Source organism: Bufo bufo, chromosome 4, assembly GCF_905171765.1.
Source record: "Bufo bufo chromosome 4, aBufBuf1.1, whole genome shotgun sequence".
In the NCBI taxonomy this organism is placed as follows: domain Eukaryota; kingdom Metazoa; phylum Chordata; class Amphibia; order Anura; family Bufonidae; genus Bufo; species Bufo bufo.
In genome coordinates, this window is record NC_053392.1 from 582,224,655 (window position 1) to 582,244,886 (window position 20,232).

The 20,232-nt window shown below is 45.1% G+C and overlaps 1 protein-coding gene across 1 annotated transcript in view; it reads right to left on the reverse strand.

The window, feature by feature from the left end:
* The window catches only part of INTS7 (integrator complex subunit 7), a 64,431-nt gene that overhangs the window by 11,904 nt on the left and 32,295 nt on the right, over positions 1-20,232 (reverse strand). The window contains exons 15-18 of the mRNA XM_040430396.1: positions 18,890-18,993; positions 17,724-17,792; positions 17,337-17,469; positions 4,803-4,901 (exon numbers count right to left, since the gene is read on the reverse strand). Of these exons, the coding sequence (XP_040286330.1) occupies positions 4,803-4,901; positions 17,337-17,469; positions 17,724-17,792; positions 18,890-18,993 (405 nt within the window). The remainder of the gene's footprint in view (positions 1-4,802; positions 4,902-17,336; positions 17,470-17,723; positions 17,793-18,889; positions 18,994-20,232) is intronic.

The following is a 20,232-nucleotide window of genomic DNA, read 5'->3' on the forward strand; positions in this document are numbered from 1 at the left end:
TGAAGACTGGGGGGGTCTGACCTGAGGTCTGCTGAAGACTGGGGGGGTCTGACCTGAGGTCTGCTGAAGACTGGGGGGGTCTGACCTGAGGTCTGCTGAAGACTGGGGGGGTCTGACCTGAGGTCTGCTGAAGACTGGGGGGGTCTGACCTGAGGTCTGCTGAAGACTGGGGGGGTCTGACCTGAGGTCTGCTGAAGACTGGGGGGGTCTGACCTGAGGTCTGCTGAAGACTGGGGGGGTCTGACCTGAGGTCTGCTGAAGACTGGGGGGGTCTGACCTGAGGTCTGCTGAAGACTGGGGGGGTCTGACCTGAGGTCTGCTGAAGACTGGGGGGGTCTGACCTGAGGTCTGCTGAAGACTGGGGGGGTCTGACCTGAGGTCTGCTGAAGACTGGGGGGGTCTGACCTGAGGTCTGCTGAAGACTGGGGGGGTCTGACCTGAGGTCTGCTGAAGACTGGGGGGGTCTGACCTGAGGTCTGCTGAAGACTGGGGGGGTCTGACCTGAGGTCTGCTGAAGACTGGGGGGGTCTGACCTGAGGTCTGCTGAAGACTGGGGGGGTCTGACCTGAGGTCTGCTGAAGACTGGGGGGGTCTGACCTGAGGTCTGCTGAAGACTGGGGGGGTCTGACCTGAGGTCTGCTGAAGACTGGGGGGTCTGACCTGAGGTCTGCTGAAGACTGGGGGGTCTGACCTGAGGTCTGCTGAAGACTGGGGGTCTGACCTGAGGTCTGCTGAAGACTGGGGGTCTGACCTGAGGTCTGCTGAAGACTGGTGGTCTGACCTGAGGTCTGATGAAGACTGGTGGTCTGACCTGAGGTCTGATGAAGACTGGGGGTCTGACCTGAGGTCTGATGAAGATTGGGGATCTCATTTAAGGTCTGATGAAAACTGGGGATCTCATTTAAGGTCTGATGAAGATTAGGGTGTGATCTGGGGTCTGATGAAGATTGGGGGTCTAATTTGAGGTCTGGTGAGAGGTCTGATTTGGGTGTCTGATCAGAGTTCTTATGAAGATTGGGGTTTGATCTGAGGTCTGATGAGGATTGAGGGTCTCATCTCAGGTCTGATCTGCGGTCTCATGAAAAATATTTTTTCTTTTTTTACTCCTCTTAAAATTAGCTGGATCTTCATGTCTATCTTCCTGCGGGAGTCGCTGTTCCTAGCACGCAAATGTATTGCTTTGAGGTGGTACAGCCCAAATGTGCCAACCTTAAGTATGTGGAAAACACAAATAAATCAGATCTTACCCTATATTTCTTTGGTATACAAACACCGCAACAGACCTCAGAAATTTGACAGGGTCTAGGGCGTATGGCGCAGATCTCCACACACACAGTGTTCCGTGTCGAGACTGTGCAAGGCCTTGACAAATGCCCATAATCCCGTTTGTTCAATCACTTAAAATGTATTATTTTTATGCACACCACTGTCTGCTGAAACTACAAGAATTGTGTAGCAATGTGCCAGAATAAGTTGAGATGCAAATTGTACCGACTGTTTCTTATATTGTAAAACTGTTTATGTAACTTTTCATTATGTAATGATAAAAAAGTATATAACAACAAAATGGGTGACCTTGTTAAAGCTTAACTTTTAATCAACACTAGATATCAAATAATAGCCCATAAGTATAATAGACAAGAATAGGTGCTGCACGAATGTGCCTAAATTACCAGTGCTCAGTAAAAGAGGAACAGTCTTACCACAGTCTTTCAAAGTGGTGCTACCACTGAGGTCTCCATGATTCCAGTGCTGGGTCTCTGACCCTTATCTTACCCTACTTGACCTGGGCTTATACCAGTCAGAGGAGCACCACGATCACCCTATTGAGGGTGACCCCAGTGGATAAATAAAACTCACCTATCTGGGTATCCCTACCAATTCCCCTATGCAGACCCCAGTGTCGGACCTATTCGTCCCTACGCGTTTCACTGGCCGTCGCCAGATCATCGGGGGACCATCAATCCAGGCTGAATCTAAGTAGTAAGAGCATCAGATGTATAGTGCAGGATTTGGAAGCCGGCACCAGACATAGGTTCGCCTGGTGTCACTAGCAGAAGTTAGAGGTGCGTATATGCACTATACCAGGGATGGCCAACCTTATAGACACAAAGAGCCAGGTAAAAAAAAACATGTATGACTACCAGGAGCCACAAGCTATACATTTACACACGAGTCACCGTATTTTACACCCTATAAGATGCACCTAGGTTTTAGCGGAGAAAAATAAGGAAAAAAAATATTTTCCATCTGATCTGAGGTCTTTTCTCATTTTTCATTAGCAGAGAAGAAAATATATATTTTTTTTCATCAGACCCCCAATGCTAATCTGACCTACGATAAGATCCCCAATGCTCAGATCAGACAACACTAATCAGACTCCCAGTGTCAGACCCCCCGTGCTCAGATCAGACCCCCCGTGCTCAGATCAGACCCCCCCCATGCTCAGATCAGACCCCCCCCATGCTCAGATCAGACCCCCCATGCTCAGATCAGACCCCCCATGCTCAAAAAAAGACACCTCCCATGCTCAGATTAGACCCTCCATGCTGAGATCAGGACCCCCCCCATGCTCAGATCAGAACCTTCCATGCTTAGATCAGAATCTCCCATGCTTAGATCAGAACCTCCCATGCTTAGATCAGAACCTCCCATGCTTAGATCAGAACCTCCCATGCTTAGATCAGAACCTCCCATGCTTAGATCAGAACCTCCCATGCTTAGATCAGAACCTCCCATGCTTAGATCAGAACCTCCCATGCTTAGATCAGAACCTCCCATGCTTAGATCAGAACCTCCCATTGCTTAGATCAGAACCTCCCATGCTTAGATCAGAACCTCCCATGCTTAGATCAGAACCTCCCATGCTTAGATCAGAACCTCCCATGCTTAGATCAGAACCTCCCATGCTTAGTACTATAATTTAAAGAAATTGCCTACCTCTCCTGATTAGGCACAGGGCTCCTGATCAGGCACCTGCTACTCTACAGGTCTGTGACCTGATGCGCACAGCGTCAGGTCATAGTGCGTGTCTCCACCTACTACATTCTGACACTGTACGCATCAGGACATAGTGGCGAGCGAGCTGGAGCTGCAGAGTAGCAACAGTGCCCGATCAGGAAATGAGATCTGAGCCTGGGGTGGAGAGTGCGCTGGTCTGACTGCTTCCCAGCTCTACCACTAGAGCCGCACTTGAAGAGGTAAAGAGCCGCATGTGGCTCGAGAGCCGCGGGTTGGCCACCCCTGCACTATACGTCTGATGCTCTTACTACTTAGATTCAGCCTGGATTGATGGTCCCCTGATGATCTGGCGACGGCCAGTGAAACACGTAGGGATGAATAGGTCCGACACTGGGGTCTCCCCCCACCTCTATTGACGAAGTTGGGCAGTCACTAGGCTGCATAGGGGAACTGGTAGGGATACCCAGATAGGTGAGTTTTATTTATCCACTGGGGTCACCAACAATAGGGTGATCGTGGTGCTCCTCTGACGGGTATAAGCCCAGGTCAAGTAGGGTAAGATAAGGGTCAGAGACCCAGCACTGGAATCATGGAGACCCCAGTGGTAGCACCACTTTGAAAGACTGTGGTAAGACTGTTCCCTCTCTTACTGAGCACTGGTAATTTAGGCACATTCGTGCAGCACCTATTCTTGTCTATTATTATACTTATGGGCTATTATTTTATACTAGTGTTGATTAAAAGTTAAGCTTTAACAAGGTCACCCATTTTGTGGTTATATATTCTGTTGAGAGGGTTGCCCAACATTTATTACTTTTGACCCAGTAAGATAGGGCTTGTTTTCATCATAATAATAAAAGAGTTAAAAAAATAAAAAAATAGGTGCATCTTATAGAGCGAAAAATATGGAAATACCTTTACCGACTGTAAAAAACACTTGGGTATCTGCATGACTAAAATAACCTCCATGTAACAGGTTATTCAGTGTGAAATATCTGCAGAGTAAGCGATAAAGCCTTTTCTATATCTGCAACGCACAAAGATGTATATAATGTACAAAGTAATTTATTATTATGTACCCTCAAACAGCACCAAAAAAACATAATTTCTCTCGCACAAAGCTAGGCCTCATGCAGCCAGGTCAATGAAAAAATAATAAAGTTATGGCTGCTTAGCAAAAACTGAAAAAAATAGCTGCTCACTAAGGGGTTAAGGGCACTGGGCGAAAGCAATAACGGGCCCTCCTCCGCAGGATGTCGTGCATGAAGAGCGGGATTACATCTCTTATGTGCGGCATTAGAAATAAGTAGCAATCTAAAAGGTGAAAACCTCAATTCCGTGCATTGTGTCGCAGCTAGGAGCCCCTGTGTAAGGAGAATATTACCGGTAATTTCCCACAGTACATTATAAAGGAGCGGATTATTTTTAATGCTCATTCATCCTGCCCCATGTCCTCCGAATGCTCTTCTCTCACATTGACAGAGCGGCAGCAGATTCCTCCGGCAGCGAGCGAGGGATAATCAGCACAAGACCTCTCCTCTACAGAACAAATTTACAAATGTAATGCCGCCATTACCTAAACCAGACACACGTTTTACAAATCCAATCATCGTAGGCGCCCCCTCTCCGTTCTGCGCCCCGGCTCGAAAGGCTTTTCATCAAAGGAGCAATTTTCCTTCTCCAAAAATAAGGTGGATATTGCAGATGTAAAATGCACGCGAGCGCTCCTGTGGCAGCTTGCCACAACACATTAACATATATATATATATATATAGGGGTGGGAGATGCCTCCCCCCTGCAGCCGCGCCGCTCGGCATACAGAACACCTACCACGGACTTACCTTGATGCTTGTAGACTGCAGCTTCTGGAAGAAATACCTCTGGAAGGAGAGAGGCACTTTCAGGAGGCGGATGGCTGCGTTACACAGGCACGAGGTGTGCTGAAAAACAAGCAAAATAATTCGAAAAATGCAGGTTACCACACAAGATATCCGAAATACTGTAAACTTTAACCCCTAAATGACCAGGCCTGAAAAGGCCTTAACCCTTTCTACTTCAAGTGAATTTTCCATTTTTGTACTCTCTGCCTTCCCGGAGAGATTACTTTTCTATTTTTCTGTTTAAACAGCTATATGACGGTTTGTTTTTTGTACTTTCTAATGGCACCATTTAATATTGCATACAATGTAGTGGGAAGCTGGAAAATTCCAAATGGGGTGGAACTGGAAAAACTTCCACCACAGTTATATATATATATATTATTTTTTTTTAACGCTTTTTAAAATTTCCCCTAGTGAACTTGAACAAGAGATCATTAGATCCCTCCATCATAGACTTCAATGTATTAGCATTGTGCTCCAGCGTGGGAATTTTATTTTTCTTTAATGCCGACGTATGAGGCCTTAAATTTTGCGGGTCGAGTTGCAGTTTATATAGGAACCATTTTGGGGCACATACAGTATAATGTATTAAAAAACTTTATTAAAGGGGTATTCCGCTTGTTATCTCCTATCCATAGGAAAAAAAGTTATTAAAATTTTTACCACAATTACAATATTTTTATCGAGGTTACCATATGATGGCTTGTTGTGTTGGGGGAAGGGGGGGCTATTACATATAATTTAGGCCTCATTCACACGTCTGTGATGACACCCGTGACAAGATGGTCAGTGGTTGCATCTCGCTCCAAAGGTTGATGAAAACCATGGACCAAACATGGATGCAGTTCCTTGTGTGGACCCATAGACTATAATGTGTGTGAGGGATCCATAATTACGGACAAAAATAGGGCAAGCTTCCGTGTTGTCACTACGGGCATGATCTGTGGAAAACCACTGATGTGTGAATGAATACACACATTAAAGTAAATGGAGACGTGTGTGGTCTGCTGAGACCATGGACAGCACACATCTGCAATTCACTTAAATGTGAAAGAGGCCTTATGGACTGAGTTATAAAACTGAAGAAGGAAGAAATGCAAGAAACCAGGTAAATCTACAATTTTTTTTTTACGGTTTTCTGTGCAGTAAAAAGAACAATGAGGCCTTTTTTTTTTTTTTTTTTTACTTTTTTAAACTTCATTATACTTTTTTTGATTGCTTCTATAATCCTTTGAAATACATAATTCAGCACAATATTGCCTGTCAATGTGACACTGGCAGGCAAAGTATTAGCCAGATGCTTATGGCAGCCCCCTCCCTCTGTCAAATACCATAAAAGCAGCATTCACTATTGATTGCTGCATGTAAGACATTAGGTGATCAGAGACCAACTCAATTAGGGTATAACTAATGCCTGGTGCCCAAGGCTCTTCACAACAGCCTGGGCATCGGGATTCTACGGTGCAAAGCACTGCAAGAAGACAGAGCATCAAATAAAGTCCTGTGAACAGCTGCCGGAAAAACAATATGGCAGTTTTTAAAGGGTGAAATGGCAAATGGTATCTTAAAGAATCACTGTACTTTCACACAATCGCTTCATTTAAAAAATCTGCCTGCATCTTCCAGAAAAAAAGCTGTAATGTCATGGCCACTAGGGGTCTCACTTTCACCTAACTTAAAATTCAGGCATCACCCGCGATGCTAGGGAGGCTTGTTACCGTCGCGGCCTGCTATTGCCTCCCAAGCCCCCCCATCGCTGGATGTTTTGATCCGCGAGATGGGGAGATGCAGCAAAAGCCGGGGAGCGAGGCAAGTACAACCTCTGTGAGGGGCCTGGGCATATGGGGAAGGGGGGCATTATAGGTCTTAGATAACCCCTTGAAGCACTGCCTGCCTCTATGTGGCTTCTGAAGAGCAGAAAAGCTCCTGTGTGTCTGTCAGCAGATTTGTACCTATGACACTGGCTGACCTGTTACATGTGCGCTTGGCAGCTGATGGCATCTGTGTTGGTCCTAAGTTCATATGTGCCCGCATTGCTGAGAAAAATTATGTTTTCTTATATTCAAATGAGCCTCTAGGAGCAACAGGGGCGTTACCGTTACACCTAGAGGCTCTGCTCTCTCTGCAAACACTGTGTCCTCTGTACTTTGACTGATAGGGCCAGGCAGTAAAAAACGTCATCACCCCGGCCCCCCCCCACCCCGTGCAATGTTTTCATCCGCGCGATGGGGAGATGCAGCAGTGGCTGCGGCGGCATCAGGAACGATACGGCTGCTGGGGAGCGAGGTAAGTACAACCTCTGTGAGGTGCCCGGGCATATGGGGGGCATTATAGAACTTTGATAAACCTTTAAAATTTTCTATAGTTGGCTTATGTTAAAGGAAATGTACACCTTTACAACCCAATGTATGTACAATGAGAAAAGAAGCAACTTTGCAATTAGCCTCCATATAAATGTCCTACATTTTGTGCCGACGGCTGCTGTGCAGACCTGTGTGCCTTCATGGTGTCAGACGACAAGCCCTGTGTAGTCCGATCCTGCAGTCCTACTCCATTTGTCACCTACTTCTCCTGAACAGACATTTGGTATATCAGTAGGAAATAAGGGATACATGGAAGGGTGTAAGATGCACATAAGTCTACACAGCAGCTGTGAGCTCAGAATGGTAGGTCATTTTTAATCAAAACTGTAAGCAAAGTTGCGTTGTTTTTAGAGGAATTAAAGACGGAAAAAACGTCACTGTTACGGGGTCTTTAGATGGAAGGCATTTCCTCCAGTCTTCCTCTCACTGCACTCCTCTTAGTTTTTATTTGAGGACAAATGAAATACCATAATGCAAAATGCTCAAACGTAAAGTGACCACATTATGACATTACAGTACTATAATAGCAGGCAGGCATACACTATAAGGCTGCCCATACATTATAAGGCTGCACACACATTTAGTTCATGCTGACTAGTTTCGCCGACAATGTGTATGGCGGCTTCCTGCTTGGGTCCCAGTGCCAGATATGGGGGGTAAACGAGGACCGAACGCTTTGGATTTCAACATACCCAATCTTTTTTGTTCTGCGGGCAGGCAATTACTGTATATCCATACTCCGAATTGAATAAACATGCATGCTTGGCCAGGCCGGGTGTGTATTTTTATGGGGTTCGTCGGGGGAGACTGATATCATACCTACACAATGTGCTGGCTTAAACAGAACATGACTGTATGCAATTAGTAATTTTATCATCAAACTGCTCAGAACAAAGAAGTCTTACCTTAATTTATAATCATCATATATGTATGGATGAATATTTTTTTTTTCAGTTTCCCCACACCCACAAGTTTATGTCATGTACCTTTAAAACTGCAGGAGGCCACCCTTTCATGGTGTAGCTGCATTACTACAGCGGGGAAAAGCAATGGCATTAAAAAACACAGGTGTGCCGCGATACCCCAATAACACATTTCCAACAACCACGGCTTAAGCCACAGTCAATGCCAAATCGCAGTAATGTATATGAGCATGCCTAAGCCAAGCACCCTTTCATTTAAACAAATTGCATCAAAGTACCCCCAATGCTCCGATCATACACTGTGCCGTCTATTTAACTGCTTAAAGGGGTATTCCGGCAAATAAATATTAATGGCTTAACCTCAGGATAAGTATCAATACTTGATGGGTGATCCAACACGGAGAATGATCTGCTGTTACCTTACAGATCTGGCACTGGAAGTTGGCAGCGGAACTACATGGCTCTGTCCATTGTGTAGCGGACAGAGCTGGTAATTGCACGCAGATCCCATTCCCTTCAGCTGTGCCAGCAGTAGACAGCTGTGTAGTTCCAACACCAGAGATACTCTGGAACAGCTGACCGGCTGGGGGTGCAGGGTGTTCGGTCCCTGACAATCTGATATTGATGCCGTTAATGTTAGAAATCCTGAAATACCCCTTTAATGATATACCGATAATGCGTATAAAGCGAATACTAGTATGCATCGGGTGCCGGGCATTATGGAAGCACACACTAGTATGCATCGGGTGTCGGGAGCGGGGAAGAAGCGCAGCAAACGCTTTCGATACTCACCCTCCCTGGTCTTCTTTGATGGGACCCGCGCTGCACTGTCCTGACCCCGTAGAGCGTCAGGACGTAGTGCGCGCATATGACCTGACGCTACACGCTGTCAGGTGACAGTGCAGCACGGGCCGGATAAGACAGGGGAGCGAGGTCTGATAGGGAGTTAACAAAGGGCTGATCTGAGGTCTGATAGGGGGTTAACAAAGGGCTGATCTGAGGTCTGATAGGGGGTTAACAAAGGGCTGATCTGAGGTCTGATAGGGGGTTAACAAAGGGCTGATCTGAGGTCTGATAGGGGGTTAACAAAGGACTGATCTGAGGTCTGATAGGGGGTTAACAAAGGACTGATCTGAGGTCTGATATATTATAAGATATAAAATATTGGTATCAATTATTGGCTATGGGCCTGAAAGTTCACAGATTATCGGTTCTAAAAAAATAAATAAATAAAAATCTATATCGGTCCTAAAAAAAAAAAAAAAATTATATCGGTCAATCCCTACAAAGAAGTATACAAATAGTCAAAAACTACTACAGTACTAAAAAACTGTAACCCATGCTGCAAGAAACAAGCCCTCCTATGGCTACCACCATTCAATTTTCTGTGTGGATGTAGGATATCCGCAGCAAACGCAACCCTCGTGGATGTACATTTATCTTTCTCGTTAAGGTCATTGGGGGACACAGCACCATGGGTATATGCCCAGCTACTACTAGGAGGCGACACAAGATATCAAAGAGGTTGGCTCCGCTCAGGTGGGCTCTACCCTCTCCACAGCCACTAGGCTAATTAGTTTTAGTCTAGTATCCGTAGGAGGCAGACATGACCTGCTCTGTTTTCTTGCAGGTCTTGCTGCTTTTTATTTTTATTTTATTCTTTTTTCATTTCTTCTGCAGGTTTCGACCTGCTGCAGGATGGGGCTCCATCGTGGGTATCCACTTTAGTTGCACCCCCTGCGGGCGCGTACTCTGAGTACCTTCGCCGGTCACCCAGTCCCCCATTACTGCATCTGCAGTGGCATGCCGGCAATCCCACGCAAGTGTTGAGTTTGCTGAAGGGGTGACCCTGTGGCGCCTGAAGACGCTGGATGGTAAGTATCTCCTCTGTGTCCCTGCCCCAGGAGGTCCGCCGGGTTAGCCCCCCCCCCTTTTTTTTTTCTGGCCAGGGGATGGGATTCATTCTATTAGAGCAGGGTTTCTCAACTCTGGTCCTCGGGACCCACCTACCAGTCATGTTTTCAGGATTTCCTTAGTATTGTTCAGGTGATATAATTAGTGTCCATGCATCAGGACAGGTATTCTTTCTGTGGGATATTCTCAAATCCTGACCGGTAGATGGGTCCCGAGGATTGGAGTTGAGAAACCCTGTATTAGAGGGACCTGGGTAGGTTCCTCCTTCCCCCCTTCCTCCCTTGGGTATCCTTCTCCTCCCTGGCCACCCATACCTCTCCCGTCTCTTCCCTCACCTCTTTGGGTACACAGCTACTTTAGTCCCTGGCTTCTGCCGGGACTAGGCCGCATCTTCTCTGGCCTGTCCTCAGGCCCAATGTGCTCTTTTTGCCTTGTTTCTTCCCTCCCTGAGTGTCGCTCCTCCTCTCGAGCCCCCAACACCCATTTTTTTCGTTCCGGAGGCACTCCTTTTCCGGCCACCTCATTAATCGAGGCCCCGGCTTTTTTCACACCTAGGCCACGTTCTCCGCCGCCCCCCTTCCCTCGCTTTTGCCTGGCCCCTTCCCGCGCCTCTCGGCTTCTGGGAGGGGTTCTCCCTCCTCCTATGTCAGCCAAGCACGGGCTTTAACCCTGTTGGTGCTAGTTTTCACGTAACTTCTGTTCTAGAAGAAAGCCTCTATATTGCCAGCAGGGGGGGGGCCCTTTCTCTCTTTAAACCTCCTTGCACGATTCTGCAGCTGCTGCAGCACCTCTTTGGGGACTCGGCACCTGGGATCCAGTAGGACAGCCTCTGGCTGGTTGCTTTCTCTTTAAGGCTCCCTCTCAGCCCTCATGTCCTCTTCCAGAGGACTCCCATTCCCAGCCCCCCTCAGGGGTTGCCACATATTTACGTGCACCCATTACGATAAAGGTTTGCCATGGTGGAGTCGATGGACCGCTTGCCTGTCCAAATTGTGGCAACCTCTGCCCTTCTAAGGACCCCTCCGCGGATGGGGAACGCTAACGTTCAGACACTAGTTCTCGTAAACGACCTCGGGTTGTCACAACTATGTCCCGCTCCTCCTAGGCATCCTCGGGTCCCAGGACAGGTCTGAGGCTGGTGACAAATCCTTCCCTGCCGCACCATCCGCTGCCTCGGGGGACACCTCTGCAACGATTCTCTCTCGGAACAGAGCATCAGGTGCTCTTCCACCATACAGATCCTCTCTGGGTGGTCAAAGACAAATGTCCACTGAGGAACCTCTCCTCTCCAGGGTTGGTATCCCCTCTAGTGGATTTTCAGATGGCACTCCCCAGTCCGCCACGTGTTTAGCATGCCGGCACACCTATGTGGTGTCCCAGGTACGTACGCCTTCCCCTTAACGGGGGGGGGGGGGGGTACAGACTTTCCTGGTTCTGTTGTGTCTTTTCATAGGTAAATGCATTGATATCCAATTCCTTCTAGTCAAGATGGATGTTCATTTTCTTTAAGAGCCATGCTCGACTATATTTACAATTTTGTATGTCTTGAGTAGGCCAAAGTAAGGTCGTACAAAGGTTTATAACCTTTAGTGTTATTCTTCTCATGAATGTACCAGTCTGAGAAGAATCCTCCTTGTCTACTTATAAATTTATGACGGGAGATAAAGATAAGCTCTATGCAGCTGGTAATAATTACCTATACAATTAGGCATTTATTAATGAAGCAAAATATATAATATTCATGTATTCATTTAATGAGCCTTAGTTAGTCCTTAGCATAAGATAATCAGTAGGACACATATATATATATATATATATATATATTTGTTCATATTATATTGTTATATGTTACGAAGACGACATGTATCCAGTATATTATATATATTTCTCATTAGGAGAATATTCGTCTCTAAAAGAGTGTCTGTGAAGATGTGTGTTTTGTAACAATTATTCACATCTTTGGTATGACAGGAGGTACTGATATCTCTGTGAGAAAACAAGGCCATTCATACTGTCATGGTCCATAAATCAACAGTGTGAGAAACATTCAGAGAGACGCCTAGAGGTCTGTCTCTAATTGCTACAAGTGTCAGAATTAATCCCTATGGCTTTGAATTAAAGCTTTTAAGGTCAAATGTATAGAATACATTTTATTCAGACTTACATAAGTTAACCCTTTATACTATGATGCAAATAGCTTACACAGCAGTGCCACCTAGGTATGAGTAGGTGACATTACAACAGTAGCAAAAGTGCATTCTGGGTAAGGTTATGATGTCACATTTTTTATCAATGGTCACGCCCATCCGACAATGATTGGAAAGTTCCAAACTAGGAAGGTGTGTTTAACTGATAAGTTTGTGATCAGAAACCAGACACAGAAGATAGAAGGAGGAGAGGAAAAGAGGAGAAAGAGAGAAGAAGAGATGTTGAGCTCTCTAGAGGGGTCTATCAACTAAAGTGAGATGCGCTATGATAGACCACCCAGCTTTCCTAGGAGCAGAAGTGAGATTCCTACTAGGACTTGGTAAGAGACACAGAAAATAATATTTCATTTTATTAAGACTAATTTGATAGTGTGGGTGAATTATACCATCTAGATTGGCGAATAAATAAATAAATAATTAAATTAATTGATCATCTCCATATTGAGATGTAGTCTTAGGATATTGTGAGGCTTCATTCTACCTGCAGAAGAATCAAGACTCAATCTAGCAAAGCATTAAATAATTGCATATATATATATATATTGATAGAACATTCTTCGCCAAGCTAAGTGATGGATTCCCACAGGAAAGACTTATTTCAAGTCCTTCCCATTTAAGATCCTAGATCCCTGTTATTTGTCTTAATAGTGTTACCAAAGTCATATACGTGAAAATAGTCCAGGATGGGGCGGAAGGATATAGTTATCTCTTCTAAGTTATATCCTTGGATGGATTTGCCCATCTTGAAGTCATGTGATGTGTAGTTGGTTAGAGGGGGGTGGAATGTATTTAGCATTCTATAATGATGTCTAGGATTAGACATGCCCATCCTGATATCATGAGGTTTTCTCTGAACAGAAGTAATGTATTAACTTATGTTCCTACTTTGATATCCTAACCTAATAATAGCTTGGTTATAATGTGACAAGTTATTTCCACTCACATGTATTGTTAAGCTTGTAATGCTTTATATTAACACTATATATATATATTCATTTGCATGTATCATTGTGTTTATTTACTTATATATGTTTATAATCTTATAAAAATATGCAGATTTATTGGTTACAATACCTGTGTATTATTGTATAATGCAGAACTACATTTTATCATTAACGTCATCTCACGTCAAAAAGAACTTATTTATCTGAGGAAATAGTCGGACTCAGATGTGAATTGTATCAATTAGGTTGTCTACAATTCACCAGGTCATGATTAAGAATTTATAACAAATTTTATTAAAAAAATGTTTTTTATGGTTAATTATTTTTCTGACCATAATTAATAATTCTTAATTGAATTATAACCCCCGACAGTTCCTATGTTTAGCTGGAGTCATTTCACTATACCAGGGGCTATATTCAACACACCCTCCTAGTCGGAGAGTGTTCCCACCAGACGCTGTACCCAATACAACTATTCTGGCGCTACCATATTGCAGGGGACCGTTGGTTCACCAGAGTGAGTGTCTGTACCATCTCCAGATGTAGCCATTACAGTGCACCAGCTGTATTTCTCCCTCTCCAGGCGAGGTATACATGCCATCTTTAATTGCCGTAGCCACTGCACCTGCCTGGTTCTAGTGTGCACCAAGCAGCCATATTGCCCCCTTCATAGGTAGAGTACCTGTACCATCTCCAGATGCTGTAGTCGTTACACCTGTCTGGTTCTATGGTGCACCATGCAGCCCTATTTCTCCCTTACCAGGCGAAGAATAGATGCCATCTTGAAATGCAGTAGCCATTGCACCTCTCTGGTTCTAGTGTGCCCATTAAACCTGTCTGGTTTTAAGTCTGCACTACACAGCCGTATTTTCCAAATACTGTAGCATTTCCAGATGCAGTAGCTATGTTTCCACTCTCATTATATTGCGCACTACGCAGCCAGAATACTACCATTATAGGCAGAGTATTTGTAGTATCTCCAAGTGCTGTGCCCTATTGGTACAGTCTGTGGCCCATACGGCTCCTTCATTACTGGGTGTTTCCCTCCCTTCCCTGGCTCTAATCTGTGCTAGGCAATCATGTTGCCCCCCTTCCTGCGGAGTGATGATTCCATCCCCAGACGCTGTATTCATCACTCTTTTCTGGTCATGGCATGCATCTAGTACCCCCATTACTGTCGTGCTCGGCGGTGTACTCATACTATCTCAAGGAGCTGTCTACAACATACCATCCTGGTTGTAGTAGGTACCTGGTAACCATATGTTCTCCCCCCTTCCTGGGCGGAGTAGAGTTGCAATTGTTAGATCCAGTATATGGCTGGCCTGATCAGTCTGATTGTCCCTGTACCAGGCATGATTTTTACTTTATTGCTTGACGCACTATTTAACAAGACTTCTCAGTCCTGTTATGCACTAGACAACCACACTACCTCCACCATGGGCAGGTTGTTGGCTGTCATGCCAAGTTCGTTCTTTGTCAACCCTATAAAGTGCTACTGTATTCCACACAGCCGCGTTACTCCATTTCACTATGGAGTACTCGCGTTGTTGTTACTGCCTCTCTGCTTTGTTTTCACAGAGTTACATGGCCCAGTCCTGGCAGAGTACCTGGATCACCACTGGATGTTCTGTCCTGCAGGGGTACGAAGCATTGCGAACACCAGCCGCTACTGCAGATTTCGGGTCATCGCTGGATGTCCTCTCTGATATGGCTGTGACAGGACTAGTGAGCGCCACACACCTACCTGGTGGGTGGAATTTTCCGCTGCTCGCTCTGGTTTTGGATATGTTCCCGTGGTTCTCCCATGGTCCGGGTGTTCTGGTACACCCTTATGTTCTCTGATTAGTTGTGCTACATGACAGAAGTGCCGTTCCCTTGGGCCTTGCCGTTGTCTGCACCTGTCAGTTTCCTCCCCTTTCTTTGGGGGTTTTATTGTGCTCTGTTGGTAGCTGGTTTCTACATGTCAGTGTAGTCTCTCCCGGCTTCCCCTGGCGACTTCGGAATCCTTTCTGAAATATGAATTTCTTGCGATTCTTTTACAAAATCCAGGCTGCTGTACTTGACCCTTCTGGGGCAGTGTAATACAGACTGCTTCTTGGGAGGGTTGGTTAACCATGGCCAATGTTTTTTCCCCTAGGGCGGATACATTTCATTTTTATTTGATATTCTGGCTATTATTGTCCTCATGTGGTCCAGTTCTGTGGACCATACTTGAGCCTCTGACTGGGTTTTCCTGCTTGGAGTCCCTGCCCCAATGATTCTTCCACCATCTAGCTGGCCGGTTCCCTCTGGGGAATCTACTCACGGCATCTCTGACTGCACATAATCTGTATGACAGCTGCTGCTTTGGGCCCGGTTTGGTTCTTTTCCCTCCTGGGTCCCCATAGGCTTGTTGCCCTCTTGAGATTCTATCCTCTCTTCCTGTTCCTCCAGGTCAAGTACCTGGTATCTGGAAGTTTATTGCTGCGGTTTGCAATTTACATCGTATTGGTCACTTCTGGGATGGAGCTTTCCTTCATTTTGAGAACTGTTCCTCCTCAGGCTGTTTGGAGTCCTCTCCCTTCTACTCCAATATCTCTCAGACAAGTGTGTCTCTGCTTGTATCACCAGGGCCTGCTACTGGTTTCCTTTTCCCTGAGACTTCATGTGGCCAGGGATATCTCCGGTCATACATTTCTCAGCGATATTTTTTTAGTTTTATCAGAGGCTTGATCCTCGCCTCCTTTTTATTGGAAGCAGGTCTTTACGTTCCCTTCCTCTGGCCATTACCTAGGACCCCCTCCTCCCCCAGGGGTTGGCTGCTTTCTCTGGCAGGATGGTTTCCACCTTCTCATAAGGTGTTTCTCTTTTCCCACCTGCCTTGCTGTGGAAGGAGGCTTGCTCCCTTCCCATGGTGAGTCCTTGCTATGATTTCTTTCAATCGTTTAGCCTCCAGTGCTTCCTTGTTACCTCTCTACCCTGGCCTTTACATGGGTTGGCCACAGACAGGCCGTGTTTTTAGTCTGAGACAATTTAGAGTTTTTCCTTGCTGGGTCTTCTTACTGGTCGGGTCCCTTTGCTTCCAGGCCTTCTGAATCGCCTTCCTTTTGCCGAGGGGTGGTCCACAGGGTCTTTTAGCCTGTTTCCAGAAAGTTTTTTTCCTCGGTTAAGGACTGCTTCCGTCCTTTTTCCAGGCATTTTCTCTCCTGCCAGGCACCCTCATAGTCTATTTTTTCTTTTTGGGTCTGTCCTCTTATGGATTCTCCTCCTGGAGCATCCTTCTATATGCAGAGCGCTAGGTCTTTATCAACTGACGTTGCTGTGCTGCTCTCCTGTTTCTTCAGGGAGAGCTCTGGTTCTTCCGGATCCTTACTCGGGCTCTCTAGTGCGCACTTGTTGAGTTCTTGGTCCTATCCTCTAGCGCTTTATTTTTCCCACCTTGGCTGGAGCTGGGTGTTTACCTTGTTCCTTCTTGCAGGCCTTTTTTCCCAGGCAACTTGTCCTTGGGATCCTGACGGTCTCCCATATTTTTTATTTTCTTTGGAACCATTTCATGCTTTCTTTGGAACCATTTCATTCTATGGCCTCTACTGCTTGGGTCACAGGGTTCTCCAGCACCTGTGCGTCCAACTTTCTGCATGAGATTTCCTTCCCACCCTTGGGGACTGTTTTGGGACGTCCCATGGTGCGGTGTCCCCCAATGGCATTAACGAGAAAATTGGGATTTTTGTACTTACCGTAAAATCCCTTTCTCGTTCAATTCATTGGGGGACACAGATCCCACCCCTTGTTTTAATTTCTCTCCCTTTCACCGGGCTGCTGTTTTCGTTTTATTCCCCGGTCCAGGACATGTTGGTTCTTCGCTTTTGTTTCTCTCTCCTACTGCTACTGGTACAAACTGATTAGCCTAGTGGCTGTGGAGAGGGCATAGCCCACCTGGGCGGAGCCAACATTTTTGATATCTAGTGTCGCATCCTAGTGGTAGCTGGGCGTATACCCATGGTGCTGTGTCCCCCAATGAATTGAATGAGAAAGGGATTTTGCGGTAAGTACAAAAATCCAACTTTTGCGTTCAGAGCAATTTCACAACAGTCAACAACTCATCAATCAATAGCACTAAAAACTGTCCGTTACTGCGCCACTATTACATGCAATCTCTTCTTACCAGATAGGAGACCGGCTGATGCTTTCTGCTCAGTAGCTCGACCTCCTCCAGAACCTGGTTGAAGACAGACATCATCCTGCGCTCGTACTCACTGTCAGCTTGTAAAGACCCGCTGAAACTGCTTTCCTGGAAACTACAAATGCAAAAAATTATAAGAACTGAAAGGACAGGAAATCTCTTGGATTTACAGGTATTAAAAGAGGGCTAAGTAGGCAGGGGGCACCCCTATTAACTACAATTATGAGCAACTCATGTCACTGGAATGCAGTGCGGGACTTCTTGAGTACGGAGCTGCAATCCACTAGTGACCACAGCTCACCAGACTGGAAAAGACCTTTATGCCAATTGTAAAAGTAAAAAAAGAAATGTGGCTTTATTTTTTCCTACCTGCACGAGTCTGGATCCAAGATCAAGGCTTCTACAGTATGAGAGATTAAAAGGCAGCTCTGCTGTTGTCTGGTAAAGATTTAGGATTAAGGCAAGTAACTGGATTCTGGAGATCGCTCATATGGACGCAAAGAAAATGTAAATTATTATAGGTTACAAGGAGATGGGTGACACTGCAGACTAAAGCTGGATTACAGAACCTGATTTTTGGGAAAGAACATTATTACGAAGGCTTGTTCCCGATAATCTGCTCTTGTAACGGTGCTGAAGATCACCCGATTAACAAGCAAAACGTTTGTTCATCGGACAAAATAATCTTTCATGCAGATAACTCAATCAATGTTTAAAAGCAATGAATCTGTATGAGGATGAGCGATGGCAGTACCCATTGCTCACTGCTATACAGTGGAGGCGATCGCTGCATTCACCTCTGCTGCCGAGCAGCCAATTATTGGGAAGGAATGGTCCCTTCCAGATACTTGCCTGTTCAGTCGAGCAGTATAAATCCAGTTTAAAGGAAATGTGTCACCAAAAATGTATCTGTCAGTTAAAAACACATATACTTGTTATCTAATCAGTTTTTATTTTCTGATTGCAGATTTTTTTTAAATTCTATTTCTTGAACATTATTATGGGGGGCAGCCATCTTGCCTGAGCTATTCGTTATGGCAGCCCCAAGGGAAGGAGGGGACCTTATTGACTTCTATGGGAGAGTTTTCTAGGCATGACCTGTGAAGAGATCATTGTACAAAGAAAGAATAGATTTGACAATCATGGTGGATCCTGTCTTATCTATAACAGATAAGCAGATAACTGCAGTAAAGTGATCTGTACAGACCAGGAAGTGTTGCCTATTATTAGGCTTAGTGACCAGTGTGAAAACGGCAGGATTTTATGTTTTTCTGTTTAAATATAGATATTGACATGGAAAATTTAAAACATCAAAAATTCTTTAACACTATATGAAACATAAAAACGTGATTTAAAACAATAGGTCATTTTCTGATGGCACATTCCCTTTAAGTTTTGACACAGACAGATTACGTCCATATGAGGACTTATCAAAAGAGTTTTCCAGGGAGGAATGACAGTGACTTCTTCTAACCATTGTTACCACATAGAGACTATCCACACAAAGAGAAAATCATATTCAATGTTCTGGATACATTTCTAGGTTTCTGAGTGTTGTAGAATCAGCATCAAAAGAGGATTGATAGAGGTCTCCATAGCGTGTGGCTAGGTTCTTGAAATCCTCCGTAGACTGCTTCATCTGAAAAAAATAAAAAAATAAAAATACAATAAATGTCACTCAGACATATAAAGGAAGTATAAAAAAGTATAAAGGTACTTTCACACTAGTGTTATTCTTTTCCGGTATTGAAATCCGCTAAAAAGTCTCAATACCGGAAAGTATTCTGAATGGAAAGCAATCCGTTCAGTATGCATCAGGATGTCTTCCGTTCCGTCCCTAGTACGGAACACTACCGCACTTGCCAGGTCCGGCATTAATTTCCATTTAAATGTATTAATGCCGGATCCGGTACCAAGTGTCCCGGAAATTGCCGCATCACCGGATCTGGTTTTCCGGTCTGCGCATGTGCAGTTCTTTCTAGCTTTGAAAAAAATGATATACCGGATCCGGTATTTCAATAAATAAGTCTAACGGATCCGGAAAAAAAAGATATTAGTTTGCATAGGGATTTACGGATTCGGTAGGCAGTTCCGGCAACGGAACTGCCTGCCGGATACTCACAACGCTAGTGTGAAAGTACCCTAAGAAGTCGAATATTGCAGGCTGAGTAATAAAATGGATACCATTTGCGTATAGGAAATTAGGATCTATTCACAAACCATTCAGTGGCACCCGTCGCCCAACAGACTCAAATGCATTCTGTGTGGTATACGTTTTTTTGTGGAATAATTCTGTATGGAATAGCTGCAGCAGACAGGCAATTCAATACAGATGAGGTAAAAGAAAAACAAACAAAAAAAAACATACCAACGTGTCTGATGCAGACCAAAAAGGTCAGTCGTCCATGTGAATAGGGCTATAGAGACAGTGGAGGTATCAGGGGTTGGATTCCCACCAATCAGACACTTATCCCCCCTGTCCTATGGACAGGTGACAAGTTGAGATTCTGGACACTTATCCAGGCAAAAATGATACAGAGGTCTGAGAAGACTCCCTGTGTTATGTACCACTCCCTCGGGCTCCACACTAGGTATAATCAGTGGGGCAGATTCACTAATTAAATTAGGCCACATTTATTACCGTATTTTTCGCCCCCTATAAGACGCACCGGCCCATAAGACGCACCTAGGTTTTTGGGGAGGAAAATAAGAAAAAAAAATTTGGTGGGTTTGGAACTAATGGTGGTCTGTGGATGACGGACACTGTTATGGGGGGGATCTGTGGATGACGGACACTGTTATGGCGGGGATCTGTGGATGACGGACACTGTTATGGGGGATCTGTGGATGACGGACACTTATGGGGGGGGATCTGTGG